Genomic DNA, 22,335 nt, shown 5'->3' on the forward strand with positions numbered 1-22,335 from the left:
GGGCGTCCACTTCTTTGGGCCATTAAAGGATGCCATTCGTGGAAGATATTTTGCGGTCGATCAGGAGGTGATCCACACAGAAGCACTGGCTCCGCCACCAGGACAAGGATTGGTGCCCAGGGCACACACGTCCTTGTTTCACAGTGGAAGAAGGCCACAGAACGGGATGGAGATTATTTGGATAAATTGCGTGTTAGGATAAAACACCATTCTCTCGTGTTCAGTAAAGAGTTGTCGAAGAAAAAAATGGGGTTCATTACTTTCTGGCAACCCTCATAGGTCATGTTCAAAAGGCAAGTATCATTCCGTTATATTCGACAGTACTCCGAGTACTTCCTATAAAGATCAAACAAGTATTATCATATATGATGACTGAGAATCGGGATGCACGAGTAGTGGTATCTTTTACAGATTTCAGTGAAACGGCAGACGGTATTAGTGAGCTGAAACTAAGTAAACCCATTGCTGATGGACTTGACGTAATGAACTTTAGAGAACAACCTTACGATAACGCTGTTGCAATGGTCACAAGAGAGACAGATGTGCAGCAACGAATAAAATACATCAATCCTAATGCTGGAGTTATAGTCTCCCCAGACAACTTCTTGAAACTAGTCTGCTTGCTTCGATGGAGGTGAATGCATTGATTTTCTTCAGCACATTCGAACTTGGTTATGCTTTCTTTTTCATGTACACTGACTGCTATTACAGGCAAGAGTTTGAAGAAGGTACAGGAAACAGGTTGGAGAGCAAGATGCAGTCCATTAGACATGACACGAAAACTTTAAAAAGAAGTTTTGTATTTTAGATCTCCGGCAGCCGGTAGTGCGTGAAATGAATTATACCTAAAATAATTTACAAATAAACAAACTTAATGTACATCAGTGTGTTCAGTAAACAAGCGTGTTACAGGCGATGTTGAGAGATAAACTGAAGGAATTCGTAGACAAGCCTTTACACTGACGGAGAGAGGTGGCGCAGTGGTAGCACACTGGACTCGCATTCGGGAGGACGACGGTTCAACCGGCGTCCGGCCATCCTGACTTAGCTTTTCCATGATTTCCCTAAATCGCTTCAGGCAAATGCTGGGATGGTTCCTATTAAAGGGCACGGCCGACTTCCTGCCCTAATCCACTGTTTAGTCTCTTCCTTCAAACAACCCAACCCAACCCAATCCTTTACACTGAGGTGACAAAGTCAGAGGATTCCCCCTAATGACCTACCCTATTTTCCCCGGCATAGTGCAGCAACTCGACATGGCATGGAAGGCCCACGCAGAAATGTGTTACTGGTGCAGCATTTTGTGCACGAACTGACCTCTGGATTTTGTCCCATAAATGTTCGACGTGATTCAAGTAGTGCGCTCTGTGTGGCCAAATCATTGGCTCGAATTGTCCAGAATGTTCTTGAAACCAGTTGCGAACAGTTGTGGTTCGCTGACATGGCGCATTGTCATTCCTAAAAATGAAGTCCATGAATGGCTGCAAATGCTCTCCAAACAGCTGAACTTAACCATTTCTAGTCAATGATCGGTTCAGTTGGAGGATGTAAACACAACCCACACCATTTTGGAGCCATCACTAACTTGCACATTGCCTTGTTGGCAACTTGGATTCATGGCTACGTGGAGTCTGCATCACACTCAAACGCTAGCATCAGCTCTTACCAAATGAAATCGGAACGCAGTTGACCAGGCTAAGGTTTTCCAGTCTAGGGTTCTACCAATATGATCACGAGACCAAGAGAGGTGCTGCAGGTGATGCCGTGCTGTCAGCAAAGGCACACGCGTCTGTCGTCTGCTGCCAGAGCCTACGAAAGCCAAATTTCGCCCCACTGTTATAAAGGATGAAATCGGCGTACGTTCCACATTGATTCATGTGGTTATTTCCAGTTGTGTTGCTTGCCTGTTAGCACTGACAACTCTACGCAAACGGCGCTGCTCTCACTCGTTAAGTAAAGGCCGTCGGCCACTGCGTTGCCCATGGTGAAAGGTAAGTCCTGAAATTTGGTATTCTTCGCACACTCTTGACACTGTGAATCTCGGAATATTGGGTTCCCTAACGACTTGCGAAATGGAATGTTGCATGCGTCTAGCTCCAACTACCATTCCGCGTTCAAAGTCTGTTATTCCCGTCGTGCGGGCATAATCGCGTCGGAAAACTTGTCACATTAATCACCTGAATACAAATGACAGTTCGCCAATGCCCTGTCCTTTTTACCTTGTGTAGACGATACTACCGCCATCTGTGCATGAGAATATCGCTATCCCATGACTTTTGCACCTTAGTGTACGTTACCCTTAAAGCTTGTGTGAAGAACTTGGCATTTCTATTGAGCTTCCGAACTGAATCAGGAAGAGACACGTTTGTGGCGACTGAAGTAGAGAAGCCGGCTTATCGCACAAAGACGATTTAAAATCACAAATGTTTCTTCATTATATAAAGTAACTGGCGATATTCGCGAAGGGTTCCAACAGCCCCAGAATTTGGCGGAAAAACATGCCTACCAAAGACCTGCAATAATACTGGGTGTCAATGATGAGGAATGTCACCTACGGCAAAGTGTAATAAACAACTTAACCCTATTCACTCTGGCCCATTGTGTTTATTTAATATTTATGAGTCCAATCTTGAAGAAGGTTGCCTAACATACTTTTATAACGCTCAGAATATTCCTTATAGATGACAAAAGCAATGTTAGTTGTGAAAGAAACTTCCCTAAGCTTAAACTGATAAAAAATTATTTAAGATCAACAATGTTCACTTTAAAATTAACAAATCTAACTACTTTGGTCTTCGAACAAGAGGTAACAATTAACAGTCACCACACCAATAAAGAGCTTAAGCTGCAAAAAACGCGCAGAATGTAATTTCAATATAAGAAAGATCTTCTTATTTTGAATCCATGTAAAACAGTGATAGAGTATCGCAGTTTTTTTTTCTTCCAGCTCTTTGGGTTTATTTTACAGTCGGTATAAGTAAGTTAGTGCATCCTTGAACTTCGAGGCTTCACATTGACCCTGATACTGTGTTTCAAGATGATTTGTCAACACATTCTGGTGTTTACAAAGTGAGATGTCATATCCTCATATCACATGTCTTCTCTAGAAGGGAACATATAAAAGCACTTACAGATTTTTCAACGAAATTAGAAGGTATGAACATACCATTGTATTCAGATAAATACATGTTCAACCTCCTCTTAAATTTTTCATTGTGCTACGTAAACGCTTCCACTTTTGAATACATCAACAAAATCAAAGTTAAGCGTTAATATTCATTCTTGGGTCAAACTTTTGTGTAAAAAGGAAAACATCTTCAGGGCAATTTTACTGAGATCGTGTCAGTTTAGTTGGGTCAACGAAAAACGTAATGTAATCTGTAAGATAGCCTTAAGTTCCTGTACAAGCATTCCAAAACAAGTTTAATAAATTTCATTCCGTTTATTATTACTTTTTGCAAATATGAGTCAACATACGGAGATCAGTGTCACCCCTCTGAACACAGCGGTTTATTTCCCATGGCAGCACTTCAAGCGTTCGAAATAATGGTTGACACAGCTTGCTAAATCGCTCGAGTGTGAGAGGGTCGAGCAAGGCGATCGATTTCAAGCAATATCGCTGGCATGTGTGACGGGTCCTAACAGATTGTTTCTATAAAGTAGTATGATGTTACATATAGTACAACAACGTCATTAGGTACTTATACACATAATGTTGATGTCAATATTGTAGCTTTATTTGAATTCGTTGTTCTCTGTTTGTCACGATACTTGAGTCGAATCCTAAACGTAACGAAATTGTGATGTTCCTTCTCTTGTTTTGGCCACGTCCGTGAGAACGTCTGCTGCTCTCGTCCCCGTGCTCCAGGTGACATCAGACGCACTCTATTTCGTTACCCAAAGTAATCTTGTCTACGTCACGATCGCTAAAGTAAACTGAAATTAAATTGTTATTCACGGGTCTAAAAATACACTTTGATTCAGAAGACGAATGCCACTGTTTTTAGCCCTGGCTATAGACAAATTAATTCTCTAATTGGAAAGCCTTCTTCAACTAACTATTAGCTGTAGAACCTAACACATGGCTGCCACAAAAAAATAACGGACATGCTTAAGCTAATACATAAGCACTCACCCTCGAAAATCACAGCTGCCAAAAAAGTGTGCCACCTCTTCGCCATACCCAGCGCGATGTCCACCGTTACTCCAGATTCGAAAATGGTTCAAATGGCTCTTAGCACTATGGGACTTAACATCTGAGGTCATTAGTCCCCTAGACCTAGAACTACTTAAACTTAATTAGCCTAAGGAAATCACACACATCCATGTCTGAGGCAGGATTCGACCATGCGACCGTAGCAGCAGCGCAGTTCCGGACTGAAGCGCGTAGAACCGCTCGGTCACAACGGCCGGCTACTCCAGATTTCACAGGGTTCTTATTACGTCATATAAATCTCTAATCTGGAGGACGGTCAGTTTAGATGTTTCAGCCAACAAGTGCTGCGGTAACAGGCTGAATGTCTTCCGCCCTCATGTACGCACTCCCACTGGCTCGTTGCCCTCTTCTGCTACTGGTACTATCCTCCCTGCTATTAGCACTTTCCCCTTTGGTATCGCTTCCTGGCAAAACCATTCGTTACCAATATTTTCACCCCAAAGTTACGAAAATTTGAGAGGTTTATATCTCAAGATAATGTCTTGCAAGTGGTGGAATTCTCATGAGCCTAAAGAAGCCTGGTTCAACTGAATTCGGCCTGTCAGCTAGTTGTCAGCCGACAGATGGTGCGTGCTTGTCCATAAGCAGACTGGATGCATATAATTTAATGGACGGTGGAAATGCCTACGGAGCTCCCACTGTCGAGGAATTATTATACACTAAATACACGTGTAACTACTCCCCAAACTTAAATGAGAATAGCATAATTAATTGCTATGATACCCATTCCCTACAGGTTAAAAAATGACATGCTACAAATTATTTACTTCTCAGTGCATGAATGTTTATGTTTTATTTCCTTATACTGTCTTAAATATGTGAAGTTTTTCTTTGCTGTTGCAGACAACTCACAGAAACAGGTCATATAAATAATCTTCGAAAATGATTTGCTCAGCATAACAGAAAGCGTAAAAGAAACTCAAAAACTTATGCAGGAGAAATAAATGGCAACGTGTCTGTTTTCTTTTGATAAGATTCAACCAAATACTGCTACGCATTCTCTTATTATTTTTTGCTCAATTTCGAAAATGGCGTGAAGGCAAAATTAGGGTTCGCCCCAGGTGGTAGATGTCCATGCTATGCCACTGTCTATAGGCACAACGACTAACAGCCAACCGAAACTCGGCAGCAACCAAAGTACTGGCCAGAAGGACAGGCGAATTACATATTCCCTCCACTTTCTTTTGTTTGCTTTCTCTACTGTCGTGTCTTGCTCCAGTCCTAAGTAGGAAAAAATCGGAAGCCTTTGATCAAATACCATATTCTCATCGATGTTTCAGATCCTACAACACCCGAGAACTCCATGGCTGAACATGGGCAATTGTGTATTATGCCTGGTGGTTATAAATAAACTTGCCCTATTTATAACATGGAAAATACGAGTAATTACCGTACGAGTACCAAACTTGATAACATTAATGTCCAGAGTCTGGGGTGCATGATTTCCATGTGTCACAGCGCCACCGTCCAGTTCGAACTATGACCACCAGGGGCCGTGATCAGTCATCACGATTGTCTCACACACCTGAGCAGTCGCAGTGCACTTGCTGATGTCTCGACATGAGCTTGGACAAAAGGAGCAGGGCATTATTTGAATAGCTCTATTAACAGAACAACAGTAATGCTGCAGCTGCACTTCGAGAATATCGCCGGGTGAAAGGATTACGGAAGGGTCCTCTTTCTCCACCTGCGGTGTGAAGCGTGATGAAGTTCGAATGAACTGGGGAACTAGACGTCGCTCCGGGAAGAGGCCGACGACCGGTTGCGCCACAGATGATTGACGAAATCTGTGTTGCTATGGTAGACAACGCTGCGCGCAATTCCCGATCGTCATCAGGCAGTGCGTGTGCTGTGTCACGACAGTTGAACAACCGGTGGTGGATTGTATGGAAAGTGCTTCGAACTATTCTCAAATGGTATCCATACAAGGTCCACATCATACAGCAGATTGCACCACATGATGCACAACGACGTGTTGACTTCACTCTCCACTTTCTCGCAAGGATTGAAGTTGACGAGGGCTGGCCATGCCCATCCTATGGACACACGAAGCTCATTTTTTTCTGTCGGGTGTGGTGAGCACACAGAATACCCGAATGTGTGACTCTTCACCTCGAGTCACTGTGCATGAAGTTCCTCTGTATAATGAACGTGTCACCGTATGGTGTGGCTTCACGGCTACCTTCATCATTGGCCAATTGTTTTTTGAACAGATTGGCGTTCAAGGATCAAAGATGTGCAGTGTGACTGGCCAGAGTTACTGCGATATGCTTCGCCAGCATATCATACTCGCCCTATAGGAGAGAGAGACACTGAACTCAACAGTTTTCATGCAAGATGGTGCCCCACAACTTATCGCTCGTGAAGTTCACCTGCTTCTCCAAAACACATTGGGAATCGATCGAATTAGCAGCCGATCGTTTCCAAATGCTTGGTCGGCACGACAATCTGATCTCACTCTCTGTGGTTTCTGGTTGTGGAGCTACCTGATGGGCAGGGTTTACCAGTGCTCTGTTTACACGTGCTGATCTGATGCGCAGCGTATCAAGAGAAGTAGCCAGCACGCGTTCGGACATGCTTCGTTCTGCTGTCCAGAATGCAATCCTGCGCTTTCAGACTCTTCTGGACACTGATGGGCACCATACTGGGCCCCTTTTGTACCAATAATGGTAATGGTATGTATTGGTACCGTGTATCGTAGCAGCACATTAAGTTGAATTGATTCTGCATTATTTCTCTTCGCCACGTCCTTGACATTAACGCTACCAAGTTAGTTCCCGTGTTATAACGTGTTAAGTAGGGAAAGTTTAATTATATCCAGCCGGTACATCAAACTAAGTTGACACTCGGCGCAGTGGCTGGTGAGAGCGACCGTATAAGCATTACCCATTTATTGGCGCTCCCATGAACCACTGAACCAAGTGTCAACCAGTGAGCTCAATGGTGAACTGCAGAGACTACTTACATGAAGCAAACCCATGATGTGTGACCTCACAGTGGCCTTCTTAAACAGGGGCAATGTGTGAAATTCTTCTGCTATGCAGAAAAAATGTTTCCATTTATGTATATTACATGACATGTTTTGGTTTAGAGTTCACTGCCTAGTACCTGTTAACCCTTCTCTGCAAGATCAATTTCGCAAATTATTCTGCTCTGTTTACATACGTAATTTGCATACTGCCGCTAAAGAGGCTCACAAATTATACTTCTCAAAAGTCTTACCTCTGCACAACACATTTATTGCCTTCACTTTTCGCATTTCATTTCCTTAATAAAGAAACTATACAGCGACACAAAATGACCAAAACATTGACATGAAAAGTTTCCTATTATGGTTATCTCGTCAGATATCTGGTGAACTTTCATACAATAACACATATGATGCAAAGTGCTTTTCCCTTTACACTTAACGAGAAAAAATGTTCTGTAAAACTCATTTGGCAGCAAAACTGCTATACCATTGCTTTGTTGCTCATTTCAGCTGCTAACATAGTAAAAATCTTCAGAAGTAATATGAATCACTTAACAAGTTGTTACATTAACAGATGGAATTTTGTGAAATGGAGGAGGTGGTCAAATTAGTATCATCAGATTTTAACTTTTATTTATTGTTTTGCTTCATTTAATATCTATTCACATGTTACACATTGGCAAATGTAATTAAATTGCCCATTTGACTCATGCCAGAATAGTTATCATGTGAAGCAGCTGTTGTTTTTTTTTTGTGTGTGCCCACATTGTAATTTGAAGGTACACAGTAGCAATGCATTTTATTAATAGTGACTCACGTATGTCTTCACAGTCAATGGCTGAGATTAATGTATGCGCTTTGCCAGATATATTCAAAGACATTGACTTGTTCACCAAAAAAAGCCTATTATAAAAATGGTTTGAGTTTAAGGTAAACGTCACCAGAGCAGGACGAAATCATTTTTCTGTATGCCGCACTATTTTAAACACTGCTGCAGATAGGTGAAGCAAACAACTTCTCTCAGCCTTCATAATAAAGGCCGCTGGATCTGCCACAGGAGTTGCAGTATGTGTGATCATCTGGGCACATGTAAGGAGCAGTAATAAGTTCTTTTCTCTCAGTATTTCTTAACATTTGAATAATCTATCTCACAACGTATCCTGATATATAAGAAATAATAGTCTCCTGGCATTCACTGAGTAGTGTTGAATCCAGAGCCTCAGAGTAACTAGTATCTTCACTATCATGAGTCAACTTATCACTTTGTATCTTATGATATATAGATCCATGAACACTGAAAGACCTCACTTTCTCAGTGTCAATTACATTACTCTTGTCACTTGCAGTAACATTGTTCTCGAGCAACATTGCTCTCAGATCGGACATGAACTGTAATGTGGTGGGATCACAACCAAATCTAGATGTTTATCAAAACTAGACATGATTGTCTCAATAGGAATTCCGCGATCGTTCAATAAATAAAATATGGCGTTTCAGTCTTCGATCGCTATTCTTTATTTTCAAGTACCGGTTTCGGGCTAGCTGCCCATCTTCAGATCATATATTGTAGTTACAGAGTAACTTGTCCGTACAGTTACGACAGCGAACCGAGTGTTCTGTACGGACAAGTTACTCTGTAACTACAATATATGATCTGAAGATGGGCAGCTAGCCCGAAACCGGTACTTGAAAATAAAGAATAGCGATCGAAGACTGAAACGCCATATTTTATTTTAAACCCAGATGTGATGCAAGAAAAAAAAGAGTTCTAGATGATCTTTTGAGAGTTTTTATGCTAAAAAATACTTTACACGTCCCGTATCCCGCCACAGAAGCTCCTGGGAGAGGCTTCTAATACCATGGGTGCACGTCAAAAATCCCACCATAAACGTTTTTTGTGGATATAATAATGCACACACACCATAAATCCATAATATTTGAAGGAAGCTTTCTGTATGGCAAAGAAATTCAGTGTAATACCCCAGATCGCGTGATCTGGGGTAATACTTTACATTTTCAGCTCTCAGTGGTTGTTTACAGTCCTTAGTATGAGCATTCCTAAAGTTGCACACATCAAACAGTTTATCAATAATTTTGATGAATTTACAGTGATAGCGGTGTCCTGAAAATATGGATGCTGGGAACTCTCTATAAAGTCCGTGGCATCAGCAACACTGGAGATCATTGTGGGGCCGCTAAAGAGAGATTTATTTTATTATTATAGAAATTCACATGTGAGCCAAAAAGTGAATTGGCGAATTTTAAAGATTCACACTCTTGTAGAGAATGTAACTTCAAAACAAAGTCCCATTTCACATCCACAGCTTCACAGTTAATTATTTTCTTTTCAGCTGAAGTACTACGAACTATTTCAGCATATGGAATGGAGCAAGGATTTCATGAACATTAAAGTCATTGGCACGATGCTTGAAGTAGGGGGAATATTTCCCAGATTCAGTGAACACCCAAGACTCTTCAGTGTCTGAATGTTGACAGTAGCACCGTCACATGTCACTGACCTCACAAGAATACCAATAGAAAACAGTTTTAGTACACAAACTCACACAGTTTCAATCATTACATCTCATTACAGTTTATTTACGAGGATATACGCAATTGGACACTTAACCTTTTCAGTGTAGGATACTATCTGAAAAACTAAAGTTTCAGTAGCCAGTTCTTCTGCATCTATATTCACAATATTGCCCAAAACAACTTAGACTGCACACATTTTTTTATTGCTGTTCCACACAAGCTGCTTCCTAATTGACATAGGCTAGGATGGGGTAGAGTAGCCGCTCTAAGTGAAATTGAATTTTCATGAAACCATGGCTATTAACAGAAGCTTGTGGCATATACATCTCGAATCTACATACTATAAGGTATCACACTAAATATTTATAGCTAAGATAAAAGCATATTTTACAGGATATATAAATGTTTATGTAAATGACCACTTTTCCCTATTTAATGGTGTAAAGTGGCCGGTGCTTTGCCACCATTCCCAAATACACTATTTAGTTTAAAAAATGGATAAGCTTATAGTTTTTATTTCACTGTTGATTATTATTAGGAGAACAGTAATATAAATGAGAAAGAAACGTGTTGCAATAGATAGTTGGCACAAAAAGGTGAACAAATGAGAAGCATTAATTATTCCTAATGATGTAAATAGAGAAATGAAAAGCTACCTATGGGTTACTATTTCAGTCTAGTTCATTCCGAATTTATCCACTCAGAAGCAACGTTAAGTCATGTACAAATATCGCAGGTGAAGTTGTCATCAGCCTCATCACATACAGTGTGCAGGTCGTAAGTCCAGTGTTTTACAACTCCGACATCTTAGCCATCCTTCATTTTCTTTAGATCTAGATAATGCTTCCCTGCGGTAAAAGCAGTCTGCGTCACTCTCCTCAACAATGGACTTTCTTCCTTCCATTTCTTCTCGAAAATGTTTCGTTTTAGCAGAAACTCTCTTAGCATTTGGTCCTGCTTTTTGCTTCTTACCTTTATTTTGTGTTGCCTTACATTGTAGGATACTAATCTTATCTCTTTGTTGTTCTTCGAACTTCCTTTATTTCATTAAATTTTTTTTTTTTTTTTTTTTTTTTTTTTTTTTTTTTTTTTTTTTTTTTTTAGCTGCAGCCAACACACTTGTATAAGGAGTTGAAGTGATCATGACAGTCTTTATATTTTTGTCCTACTTTCTTTTTGATTCACACTTTGTTTCTTAGGCAAAGGTTTTACATTCTTTGAGTTTATGCAGAACTCACCTGTTGGATGCTCAGAGGGACATTCTTCAGTGGTCGGACAACGAGGGGAATCTTCCCTTGGAGAACACTTATCACCTATAATCTGAAGGCAGCCTACACTTGAAGACAGCTGATAAGTTGGTTCTAGAAATGACCCAGTTGGTGTATTTGAAGAAGACACAGCTATTTGGCTCCAGAGGGACCAGCACCTGCAGAAAACTCAGCAGTTTCGCAATGAGAAGAACCAATATTTGAACTAGGCACAATATTAGTGTCTCTATCCAAAGGAATATCAGTAATCACAGCTGCATCGGTAAACATGTTAGGGTCTAGAGCAGGGCTTAACAACTGGCCGGTTTTGAGCGCGAGCACTCGCGTCTGCTCAGGCACGTGCTCGCGAGCAGGTGCAAGGTCGTGGAGTAGGGAGGGATGGGACGGAGGGGAAATGCGCGCGCACGTTTGAATATGGCCGCAGCGTGCCTATTGAATTCGCGCCGACTGTGTAACATTTAAAGTACTACGATCAGCTCTAACAGTCACTTCGCTGGTTAAGAATCATGTCAAGTCGCCGTTGTGTAACCCCAACCACGCCTTCACAGTTCAACCCCCATTGGGAGGAATTGTATCTATTTACAGGAAAAGATGGTGTTGCAAAATGTTTAGCATGTCACAAAACGCTGAATTCTTTTAGGAAATTTAATTTGCAGCGACATTATATATCGTACCACGCGAAAGACTATGGAAGTGGAAAATGTGATGGACCAGATCGTGCACAGGAAGTTATTAAACTTAAAAGGAAGCTATCAGAAGAAGATCTGGACGACGAAAAAAAATCAACTGAGGCAGCTCTCAGAGTGAGTTACAAAATTGCTTTGCTTTTAGCAAAATCCCTGCGCCCCTTCACTGATGGCGATTTAATAAAAGAATGTTTGATAGTTGCAGCGGAACATTTGTGTCCATCTCAAGCTGAACAGTTTCGGATTGTGCCATTATCTAATGGCATGACCATTATGCGTCGCATACAGGACAAGGCAGACGACTTCCAGAGCCAGCTTGCAAATATCTGTAAAGATTTTATGGCATATTCTCTAGCTCTGGACGAAAGTGTTGATATCACTGGAACAGCTCAGCTTCACATATTTATTAGAGGTGTTAATAGAGATCTTCAGGTGAGGGTGGAGCTCCTCGATGTGGTAGCCATGAAGAACACTACAACCGGAGGTGATATTTTAAGTAGTGTTGAAGAAAGTGTTGAAAATATAGGACTGTCGTGGGATTCTTTAGTTTCAGTGTCTAAAAACGGTGCACCAGCGATGACAGGGAAAAACTCAGGTTTCGTTGCGCTGTTGAAGGAGAAAATGCAAAAACTGACTGTGCCGAATGAAATAAGAGGCGTTCACTGTGTGATCCACCAGGAAAACTTATGTGCAAAGAGTATCACTAAAAAATGTGATGAGTGTTGTTGTTCTTACAACCAATTATATAAGGAAGCATGGGCTACAACACAGGCAATTAAAAGCTTTCTTGAGGATGTAGAAATCCAGTATGGTAGCCTGCCTTATTACAGCGAGATCCGCTGGCTTAGTCGTGGCGAACTATTAAATCGATTTTTTTGCCTATTAGATAAGATAAGTATGTTCATGGAAATAAATAACATGTGTGTTCCTGAATTGAAAGAGCCTTCATGGAAATGTGATCTCGCGTTCTTAGCAGATTTAATTAGCCCTCTGAATGCTTTGAACATTTCACTACAAGGTAAAGATCTGCTAATTACTCATTTCATAGATCGAATACGAGCTTTTAAAAGGAAATTGACACTTTGGGTGAGTCAGCTGGAAACAGGAAATCTAGCTCATTCTCCTAAATTATCATCCATGCAAGATGTTCACAAAGACTGTGAACGTTATTCACATAGTTTAGTTGCCCTTAAGGAAGAATTTGATGAACGCTTTCAAGATCTGACAGCACTGGACAGTGATTTTGATCGGTTCTCCTCTCCATATTCAGCGAATATTGAAGAGATTCGTCCTGAGCTGCAGCTAGAAATTATTGACCTGCAGTGTGACAGAGAATACAGAGACAAATTTCAGAACAAGAAAAACATTTTGTAATTCTACAGGATAGCTTTACTCGTTTGCACAAACTGGTGGCTAGAATAATAACAATGTTCGGTTCCATGTATGTTTGTGAACAACTGTTCTCTGCAATGAAATGTAACAAGACGCGCCTGAGAAACGCATTGTTTGATCGAAATTTAAACTGCACGCTGCGCCTACAATGCACAAGAACAATTACTCCGAGCATAGACGCAATTGTAAGGGGCAAAAACTACGATAACCGAGAAGCCAACACTTCAGTGACACCTTTTGTTGTGTAACAGTTCACAAATTAATACGAATGTAGAGGCATACACTAAGCTATTAAAATTATGTGGCACGTGTACATTCTCCTTTATTTGTTTCATTTGTCGCAGTAGTAATTCGTGAGTGATATCCCTGCAGGTGGCCGCGTATTTACATTGACTGGCGGCAGCTGTTGTGTGCCCCACGTTACTCTCCCCACTCTCCGCTCTGATCCGGTAGTGGGGGTAGCGTGCTCGCGCTGCTCCGTGCTCGCGCCTTGGTGCTCACAGCTTGCTCCGCGAGCACTTATGTTGTGAAGCCCTGGTCTAGAGGAAAAAGTCTGCACTTTCTAAAGTCATTGATTGCTGTCATTAGAAATGCTGTACGAAGAAACGCTTCACCCAAGAGCGTACTTATTTGAAACTCTGTAATAACTCTTCCTTGATTACTGCAAAGAAATTTTTCACAAACTGGTGTGTAGAAGATTTTAAAAGGAGACGTGACTGCCACATCCGAAGGTTGGAGCTTATGGTTGCACTGTGGAGGCAAGCACACAACAGTTGTATGATTTTCTCTGGCCTTATCAATGAAACCTATGTTCTTGGTATGGGTAGGGTGACCGCCTGAGGTTAATAGAACTGGATATTGAGCAGCTGTTTTACATGTTTTAAAAAATGTTCGACTTAAAAAAAACTTTCACTCTGCATCCACCCAGTAGGCTAGCATGCAAATTTGGTTCCTGGCAGATGCCCATTTTTAAGTTCAACCTTCATTCTTCAACTAGGGAAGATTACAAAATGGGAAATGAAATTTCCTCCTGCAGACATGCACGCCACAAAAGTCTGCAGTAACCCTCTATCAGCTGAGGTAGTGGCTCGAACTTGTCGTCTTTTTTTGAGTCAAACACTTTGCTATTCTTGGACTACACTGTTAGAAGACCAGTTTCATCTGTTATAAATACGATGAGCAGGATGGAATCATTTATCTTGCAATATTTTAAGGATATCGAAAAACTTGTCTACGTTCACCATGTTAAACGCTCGTGCTCTAGCCATAAAGGTAGATTCTGGCTCGCAGATTAATATTAGGATGCCATTCTCTAGAGCTTGCCACCCAATCTTTACCTGTCATTTCAGACACTTTGTTGAAATGATGTGGCATTTTATTTCGCTCTGTCAACTGGAATACTAATCGCCGCAGGTCATACACTGTAGTTCCATAGAATTTCTTGCTCTTGTTCTTCACGGAACACTGCCCTTAAGCTGCCCATAACCTTCTTACTGCCATTGCATCTCTACTTTTCCCCAGAACTCTTCATTTCAGTGTAATACCGGTACGTGACATATTGATTTGTTTTGCTGCTGCTGATAGTGGCATGTAATCATTCTTTACTGGTTCAGTTGCGTTTTGCATTGCAACAGGGTCCCATGTTTGTTGATCTGTTTTCCAGATGTATTTTCTTGGCATCTTGAAGCTCTTGCAAACCCTTGCAGAAGAGGAGAATAACGGATATTGTTTTTGTATATAAAACGATTTTTAATGTTTTAATTGCAACTCTTATACTGTGCATCAAATATGAAATAAGCTAATTCTCATTGGGACAGATAGACTGAAAATGAACTGTCGGAAATAGTGGCTATTCGTCGGGAAATGTGGACACCTTATTCACTCTCTCCGATGTTTAGCATGACCAATTTTCCCGATCGGACGCCATGTCTGTATTAGTGGTTCACGCGCGAAACAGTACAACCGAAGAAACGACAGTGACTTATATTTGTAAGCCAAAAGGCATTGCGTGGACCGCGATATCGTAAAACTTACTGCTCTACATAAAACTGAAGCAACTAAAGTAATGTGAGTGATTTACCTTACATCAAACGATCGAAAAACCTAAACTTTTTCACAGAAAGATAACGGAGGAAGCTTCCTTTGTCAACGTCACTGACAAAGCTAATGGTGTTGATTACACCTAGATTGGTCACTTCTTGGTAGAAAGCAGCACTGTTGAAGACGTCAAATAAGCAGTGGCCAGTTTTACCAACCTAGACACTTTACCCTTCATTTCTCTAATGTTAAAAATAAGTGCACACTCTTGAAGATATCATTTGTCATTTGTATTGTGTTTTAGGTAGTGTAAAACCTCTTGTAGATAGCCAGGTTCACAATTTACTGATGATACCCAACCACGAAAACTACTGGGGTGGGGCAAAAGAAACATTGAGCATACAAATCTATAAGCCATAGGGGAATAGAAATGCAGAGTGAGGGCAAATTGTTTGGTTAGTTCAAAGTATCGCCTGGATTGCTACATTGCACCACTGTTTTTCAGTTGGGTAACTATGAACTCTAAACGAAAGCTACTAAAATGTTCCTGAAGGGCATTTTCCAGATTGTCATTTAGACAGCTTCTTTTTTTCAGCACTGTAATTAATATTGCCCCCCATCAACCATGGACGTTGCCACTGGCGGGAAGGCTAGCGTCCCTCAGCCATACAGATAGCCATACCGTAGGTGCAACCACGACAGAGGGATATCTGTTGAGAGGCTAGACAGACGTGTGGTTCCTGCAGAGGGGCAGCAGCTTTCTCAGTAGTTGCAGGGGCAACAGTCTGGATGATTGACTGATCTGGCATTGTAACATTAACCAAAATGACCTTGCTGCGCTGGTACTGCGAACAGCTGAAAGCAAGGGGAAACTACAGCTGTAATATTTTTCGACGGCATGCAACTTCACTGTATGGTTAAATGATGACAGCGTCCTCTTGAGTAAAATATTCCGGAGGTGAAATAGTCCCCGATTCGGATCTCCGGGCGGGGCGAGGACATCGTTATCAGGAGAAAGAAAACTGGCGTTCTACATAACAGTGCGTGGAATGTCAGATGCCTTAATTGGGCAGGTACGTTAGGAAATTTTAAAACGGACATGAATATGTTAAAGTTAGATATAGTGGGAATTAGTGAAGTTTTGGTTTAAAAATCATGAAAGAAGGTTGTACACCTGGAAGACACCTGGAGACACTGGAAAGTTTCAGACAGATTATATAATGGTAAGACAGAGATTTAGGAACCAGATTTTAAATTGTAAGACATTTCCAGGGGCAGATGTGGACTGTTTTCACAATTGAATGCTTATGACCAGTAGATTAAAACCGAAGGAACTGCACAAAGGTGGAAATTTAAGGAGATGGGACCAGGATAAACTGAAAGAAGGTTGTAGAGAGTTCAGACAGAGTATCATGGAACGATTGACAACAATGATGGAAAGAAATACAGTAGAAGAAGAATGGGTAGCTTTTAGAGATGAAATCGTGAAGGCAGCAGAGGATCAAGCAGGTAAAAAGACGAAGGCTGGTATAAATCCTTGGGTAACAGAAGAGATATTGAATTTAATTGATGAAAAGAGAAAATATAATAAAGCAGTAAATGAAGCAGGCGAAAAGGAATACAAACATCTCAAAAATGAGATCGATAGGAAGCGCAAAATACTAAGCAGGGATGGCTAGAGGATAAACGTAAGGATGTAGAGGCATGTATCACTGGGGGTAAGATAGATACTGCCTACAGGAAAATTAAAGAGACCTTTGGAGAAAAGAGAACTATCTATAAGATAATCAAGAGCATAGATGGAAAACCAGTCTAAATCAAAGAAGGAAAAGCAGAAAGGTGGAAGGAGCATATAGAGGGTCTATACAAGGGCGATATACTTGAGGACAATATTATGGAAATGGAAGAGAACGTAGATGAAGATGAAACGGGAGATATGATACAGCTTGAAGAATTTGACAGAGCACTGAAAGACCTAAGTCAAAAAAAGACCTCAGTAGTGGACAATATTTCATAGAACTACTGATAGTCTTGGGAGAGCCAGCCATGACAACACTTACCATCTGGTGAGCAAGATGTATGAGACAGGCGAAATACCCTCAGACTTCAAGAAGAATATAATAATTCCAATCCCGAAGAAAGCAAGTGTTGACACGTGTGAAAATTACCGAACTATCAGTTTAATAAGTCACAGCTGCAAAACGCAAACACGAATTCTTTACAGACGAATGGAAAAACTGGTAGAAGCGGACCTCGGGGAAGATCAGAATGGATTCCATAGAAATGTTGGAACATGCGAGGCTACACTGACCCTACGACTTATCTTAGAAGATAGTTTAAGGAGAGGCAAACCTACGTTTCTAGCATTTGTAGACTTAGAGAAAGCTATTGACAATGTTGACTGGAATACTCTCTATCAAATTCTGAAGGTGGCAGGGGTCAAATACAGGGAGCAAAAGGCTATTTACAATTTGTGCAGAAACCAGATGGCAAATATAAGAGTCGAGGGGCATGAAAGGGAGGCAGTGTTTGGGAAGGGAGTGAGACAGGGTTGTAGCCTATCCCAAATATTATTCAGTCTGTATACTGAGCAAACAGTAAAGGAAACAAAAGAAAAATTTGGAGTAGAAATTAAAATCCATTGCGAAGAAATACAAACTTCGAGGTTTGCCGATGATATTGGCAAGGACCTAGAAGAGCAGTTGAACAGAATGGACGGTGTCTTCAAAGGATAAGATGAATATCAACAAAAGCAAAACGAGGATAATGGATGTTGTCGAATCAAATCAGGCGATGCTGAGGTAAATAGATTAGGAAATGAGACACTTACAGTAGTAAATGAGTTTTGCTACTTGGGGAGCAAACTAATGATGATGGTGGAAGTAGAGAGGATATAGAATGTAGACTGGCTATGGCAAGGAAAGCGTTTCTGAAGAAGAGAAATTTGTGAACGTCGATTATAGATTTAGGTGCCAGGAAGTCTTTTCTGAAAGTATTTGTATGGAATGTAGCCATGTATGGAAGTGTAACATGGACGATAAATAGTTTGGACAAGAAGAGAATAGAAGCTTTCGAAATGTTGTGCTACAGAAGAATGCTGAAGATTAGATGGGTTGGTCACGTAACTAATGAGGAGGTATTGAATAGAATTAGGGAGAAGAGGAATTTGTGCCACAACTTGACTAGAAGATGGGATCGGTTGGTAAGAGTCATTCTGAGGCATCAAGGGATCTCCAATTTAGTACTGGAGGGAAGCGAGAAGGGTAAAAATCCTAGAGGGAGACCAAGGGATGAATATACTAAGCAGATTCAGAAGGGTGTATGTTGCAGCAGTTACTTGGAGATGAAGAATCTTGCACAGGATAGAGTAGTATGGCGAGTTGCATCAAAACAGTCTCTGGACTGAAGACCACAACAACAACAAATAATACTGCCATTGTTTGCACCTTTTTTTCACGCCGCCTAAGTTTCATCTGCAATCGTCTCACTTTTTACCTATGGGCCACAATTATATGAGACACATCAGTCTGAACACTTGCATCACAATTCTCTTGTCTGCCATTAGATTCACGTAACATACGTTTGGATCTCAATGATTTCCTGAAACAAAATTGAAAGAATCCATCAGCAATAATTACGAGCTGCTACAAATATAGAAAGATACATCAACAGCAATGTGTATCCTTGTTGTTAGTTATATACATGGTTTTACCTCAGAAATGATGGTGTATTCCGAACAAATTGCCGTCTCCGATTCCTTTTCACTTGAAAATGACCTGTAGCACTGAATAAACTTGGTACAACGTCATACTTGTAAAGCGAGCTCTGCAAATGACGCTATGTTTAAATGGAGTTTAGTATTCTATTGGTACAGTGTTCACCCATTTCTTCAAAATTTCTGGACGAGAGTAAGGAGACTGAAAAGACTTTAGCTATCTCTGTACCCTATTTGAATTTCTCGGACACTGATTCCTTTACCATATATTAAAGCATATGTAACTTACAGGTGGAGTTGAATACCACTTCCTGTCGTCCATCAATTACTGCATCCATATGCAAAACAACTCTTGACCATGTTTGAGCGGCAAGAAATAATACTATGTTAGCAGCAACACTTCAATGCATAAATTTCACCAAACAATTATAATACATTAGACTGTGGTGATCATCTCAAGAGGACTGTGTGGTTTCTTTATGAGAGTTCCGAGGTGTTTCTAGTATCATTTTTTTTTAAAATTCTCCATAAAATTCTACTAAAAACTTCTTGCATCTCTCATGGTCATCGGAACGTTCTTCTGGCTTAATGCTGAAACTAATAACACACGTGAATGATCGTCCAAATGAAAATTTGTGAGTCCATTCCGTTAGTTTTTCTGAGTGGGTACACTGGCCTTTCTGCGTAGAGATCTTAAGAAAGAAAGATGTCCTCCAAGACTTCCTCGACCTCAGTAATTTCAGTCTGAAAAAGCAAATTAATTCTGAGAAACATCAATAACATTTTGTATGCTGGACAATCCATTAAATTGTAAAGTTGTTCAGCCATGTAACATTTATCGCCGCTTTTAGCGAGAGAAAATAACAATTTCAATTCTTCTCATTGCTTCAAAATTGTATCAATAGCAGAAAACCTAGCTAGCCAAAGTGTACCAGGGAGTCCTTGATTTTTTTTTTTTTTTAGGACTGCAGTTATCAGTCTAAGTTGCATACAACAGTTTGTATTGGTCCACTCCTTTAGGAATTTAAGAAAACCAACTATATGTTTCTCTAATAAGAAATTCCAATTGATGTGGGAAGACTGCTGCAGATTTTTCTGGACAAAGGTGAAGAGAATGACAAATGCACTTAACAACAACATGAACTATTTCTTTCAGAACAGCAGTTAGAGAGCTATGGATTCCTACCACTACCCCTACACCACTGAACACAATTCCAACCAAATTTTTCACTTTAAAACATTTGCTTTCCAATGTTGAATTTAGGTCATCATAAATGGTGTGAGCATAATAAGCCGTTAATTACTGAATGCAATAAAGTGTGGCTATAATGATTTCTTCAAAACAGACAGTTACTGTACCTAAACAAAATGCGAAGCTGTTTTTCATTCGTTACATGTGTGGTTTCGTCAGTAATTAAAATATACGAAATTTTTTCTATTTCTAGGATAAAATTCTCTTGCAGACTAGCACTGATTACATTTTTAATGATCATGGTATATTTTGTGCTATGTATTTTACGACCCTGCAAAGTAGTTGAATGTCCTAACACTGGCAGCAGTTCTCCTAGGTGATTTACACTGTTAATGGAGAATCAACTTTTAATTCTGCCCTTTTAATGTGGTCGCAAATTTCTAGAGGCTCTATTTTTTTGTCAAGATTTCGCTATGCTTTACATTTTACATTTTCCTTCGTGCTTTTTACTTTTTGCGTGATCTAGTTGGCCCTTTTTATGAGCTTTAAGTGTAGAATGGCAATACTTGCAAAAGGCTCTAATAATTAATAATAATCTCCCTTTATAACATACATTAAACACACAGAGAGCAATAATCGAATTTATTTTCACCGAGAAAACCTTGAATTAAAGCTCTGCATGTCAAGTGACGTATTCACGCATTCGTTCCAAAAGCCCATTGTGAAAAAATACTAATTTTTAATATTCTACACTTTAGTGTTTACTAAAAAAGCAATAGTTTCCGTATTACATACTTGATGGAACGCGTAGCATATATGCTGCAGGACAAGCTGTATAAACATCGTCACTGCTCAGCTTTGAACATAAAATCAAACAGGAGATAAACGTACCTTTCAGCAAGGGTGTGACTCCCACGTCTTTGTGTATCTCCGGAAATACGTTTTGTCTCTAGATATATACACATTTACAATTAAGACGTTTTCAAACTTCAGTCCACAGCTTCACTGTACCGTTCCCTTTTACTGATCAACTGCTACTGTCGCCCTCCCAAAAACGGATTTCGTTAACAGACTTCCCAATAACGCTTCTGGGTGGTCGTATAAGCATTTCAAAATCGATTCTGGAAATTCGCTTCTGGTTGCAGAAATTCCAATTCTGCAATCGATTTTCGCTCCCATGTGAACGTAACGTGAACGTAACCGGTTTTGAAAAGTGCCTGGACTGTTAGGTTTAGTCTTATTTTTAAAAATTTTCAGTAAATATGGGCGGCGTGGCTTTTGGATAGTGAAGGATAAGCAGAAATATTAGACTGAAGCTGTTTACGCCTCGTCTAATTGAAGAGAAATAGCGGACCTTAACAAGTTAACACGACAGCGAAAGACGGCTTCCGAAATTTGGTTTTCGTCTTTCGGAAGATGTGTCGCATGTAAACACTAATCTATGCTCTCTTTCTGCAGTCCCCGACTAATCGTAATCGAGGTAATCTCCAATTCAAGCCGTGGTAAAGGAGGGCTGCCAACTAAAAATCAAGAACGAAATATTTTATTGCTAGCGAGAGCTAAATTTTTAATTGATATTTACCTTCGAGAAGTCCCTAAAGATTCCTCGCAAATTACGCTTCCCCGGCATTTTCCCCTGAACCAATTATCTCTCTTAAATTCTCCCCTAAGGCAGCTACTTTCCGTGTATTTAGGGGAAAAACCCCCAAGTCGGCAACACTGCATAAATCATGTTAGCGATGGATGTCTGCTCAGTAATAGTCCTTTCTGTATGATGTTACGTGGGCGAAATAACACTATACCATCTTGCATTTGCTGTCGCGGGTGAAGAAGAAGGCCTGTTTTCGAAAGCAGAAGATGGGAACACGATAGGTAGAAAAACTCACATTCCTCTCCCTTTTAGTTCACAACCCGCCTGCCTTGTTTGTTTTCTGTCAGTTTCTGCGCCCTTGCCAGAGACATCCCCAACTCGCCACATCTGGGTACGACCGCGCAGACTTCATAGTTTAGGGTATTAGTTGCCGTTGTGGCCACTTATCGCAAAAATAGTCAATAAAAACTCGTCTCTCTATAGCGAGACGTTGCAACTGCCCTTGGAGATCAACATTTAAATTTTTTATTAATTTTCAGCTAGATCATTCGATCATATAAAATGATATAGCGGTTACGTTTGTGCTTCTTTCCTTATCAAAGGTCAGCACTGATTTATTTGCGGCAAGGTTTTGTTCCCAAAGAATATATAACATGGTGCGCCGGACACTTGATAATAGGTTACTAACCGGTGTTTTCCCCCCAAAGAATAAATAACAAGAGGCGTCAGAGG

At 40.5% G+C, this 22,335-nt stretch overlaps 1 protein-coding gene across 1 annotated transcript in view; it reads left to right on the forward strand.

Annotated features, from left to right (window-relative positions):
• The first annotated feature begins 368 nt into the window (after positions 1-368).
• Positions 369-22,335, forward strand: part of LOC126413236 (tubulin polyglutamylase ttll6-like) — a 323,601-nt gene continuing 301,634 nt past the window's right edge. The window contains exon 1 of the mRNA XM_050083135.1: positions 369-634. Within this exon, the coding sequence (XP_049939092.1) occupies positions 369-634 (266 nt within the window). The remainder of the gene's footprint in view (positions 635-22,335) is intronic.

This window comes from Schistocerca serialis, chromosome 7 (genome assembly GCF_023864345.2).
Source record: "Schistocerca serialis cubense isolate TAMUIC-IGC-003099 chromosome 7, iqSchSeri2.2, whole genome shotgun sequence".
In the NCBI taxonomy this organism is placed as follows: domain Eukaryota; kingdom Metazoa; phylum Arthropoda; class Insecta; order Orthoptera; family Acrididae; genus Schistocerca; species Schistocerca serialis.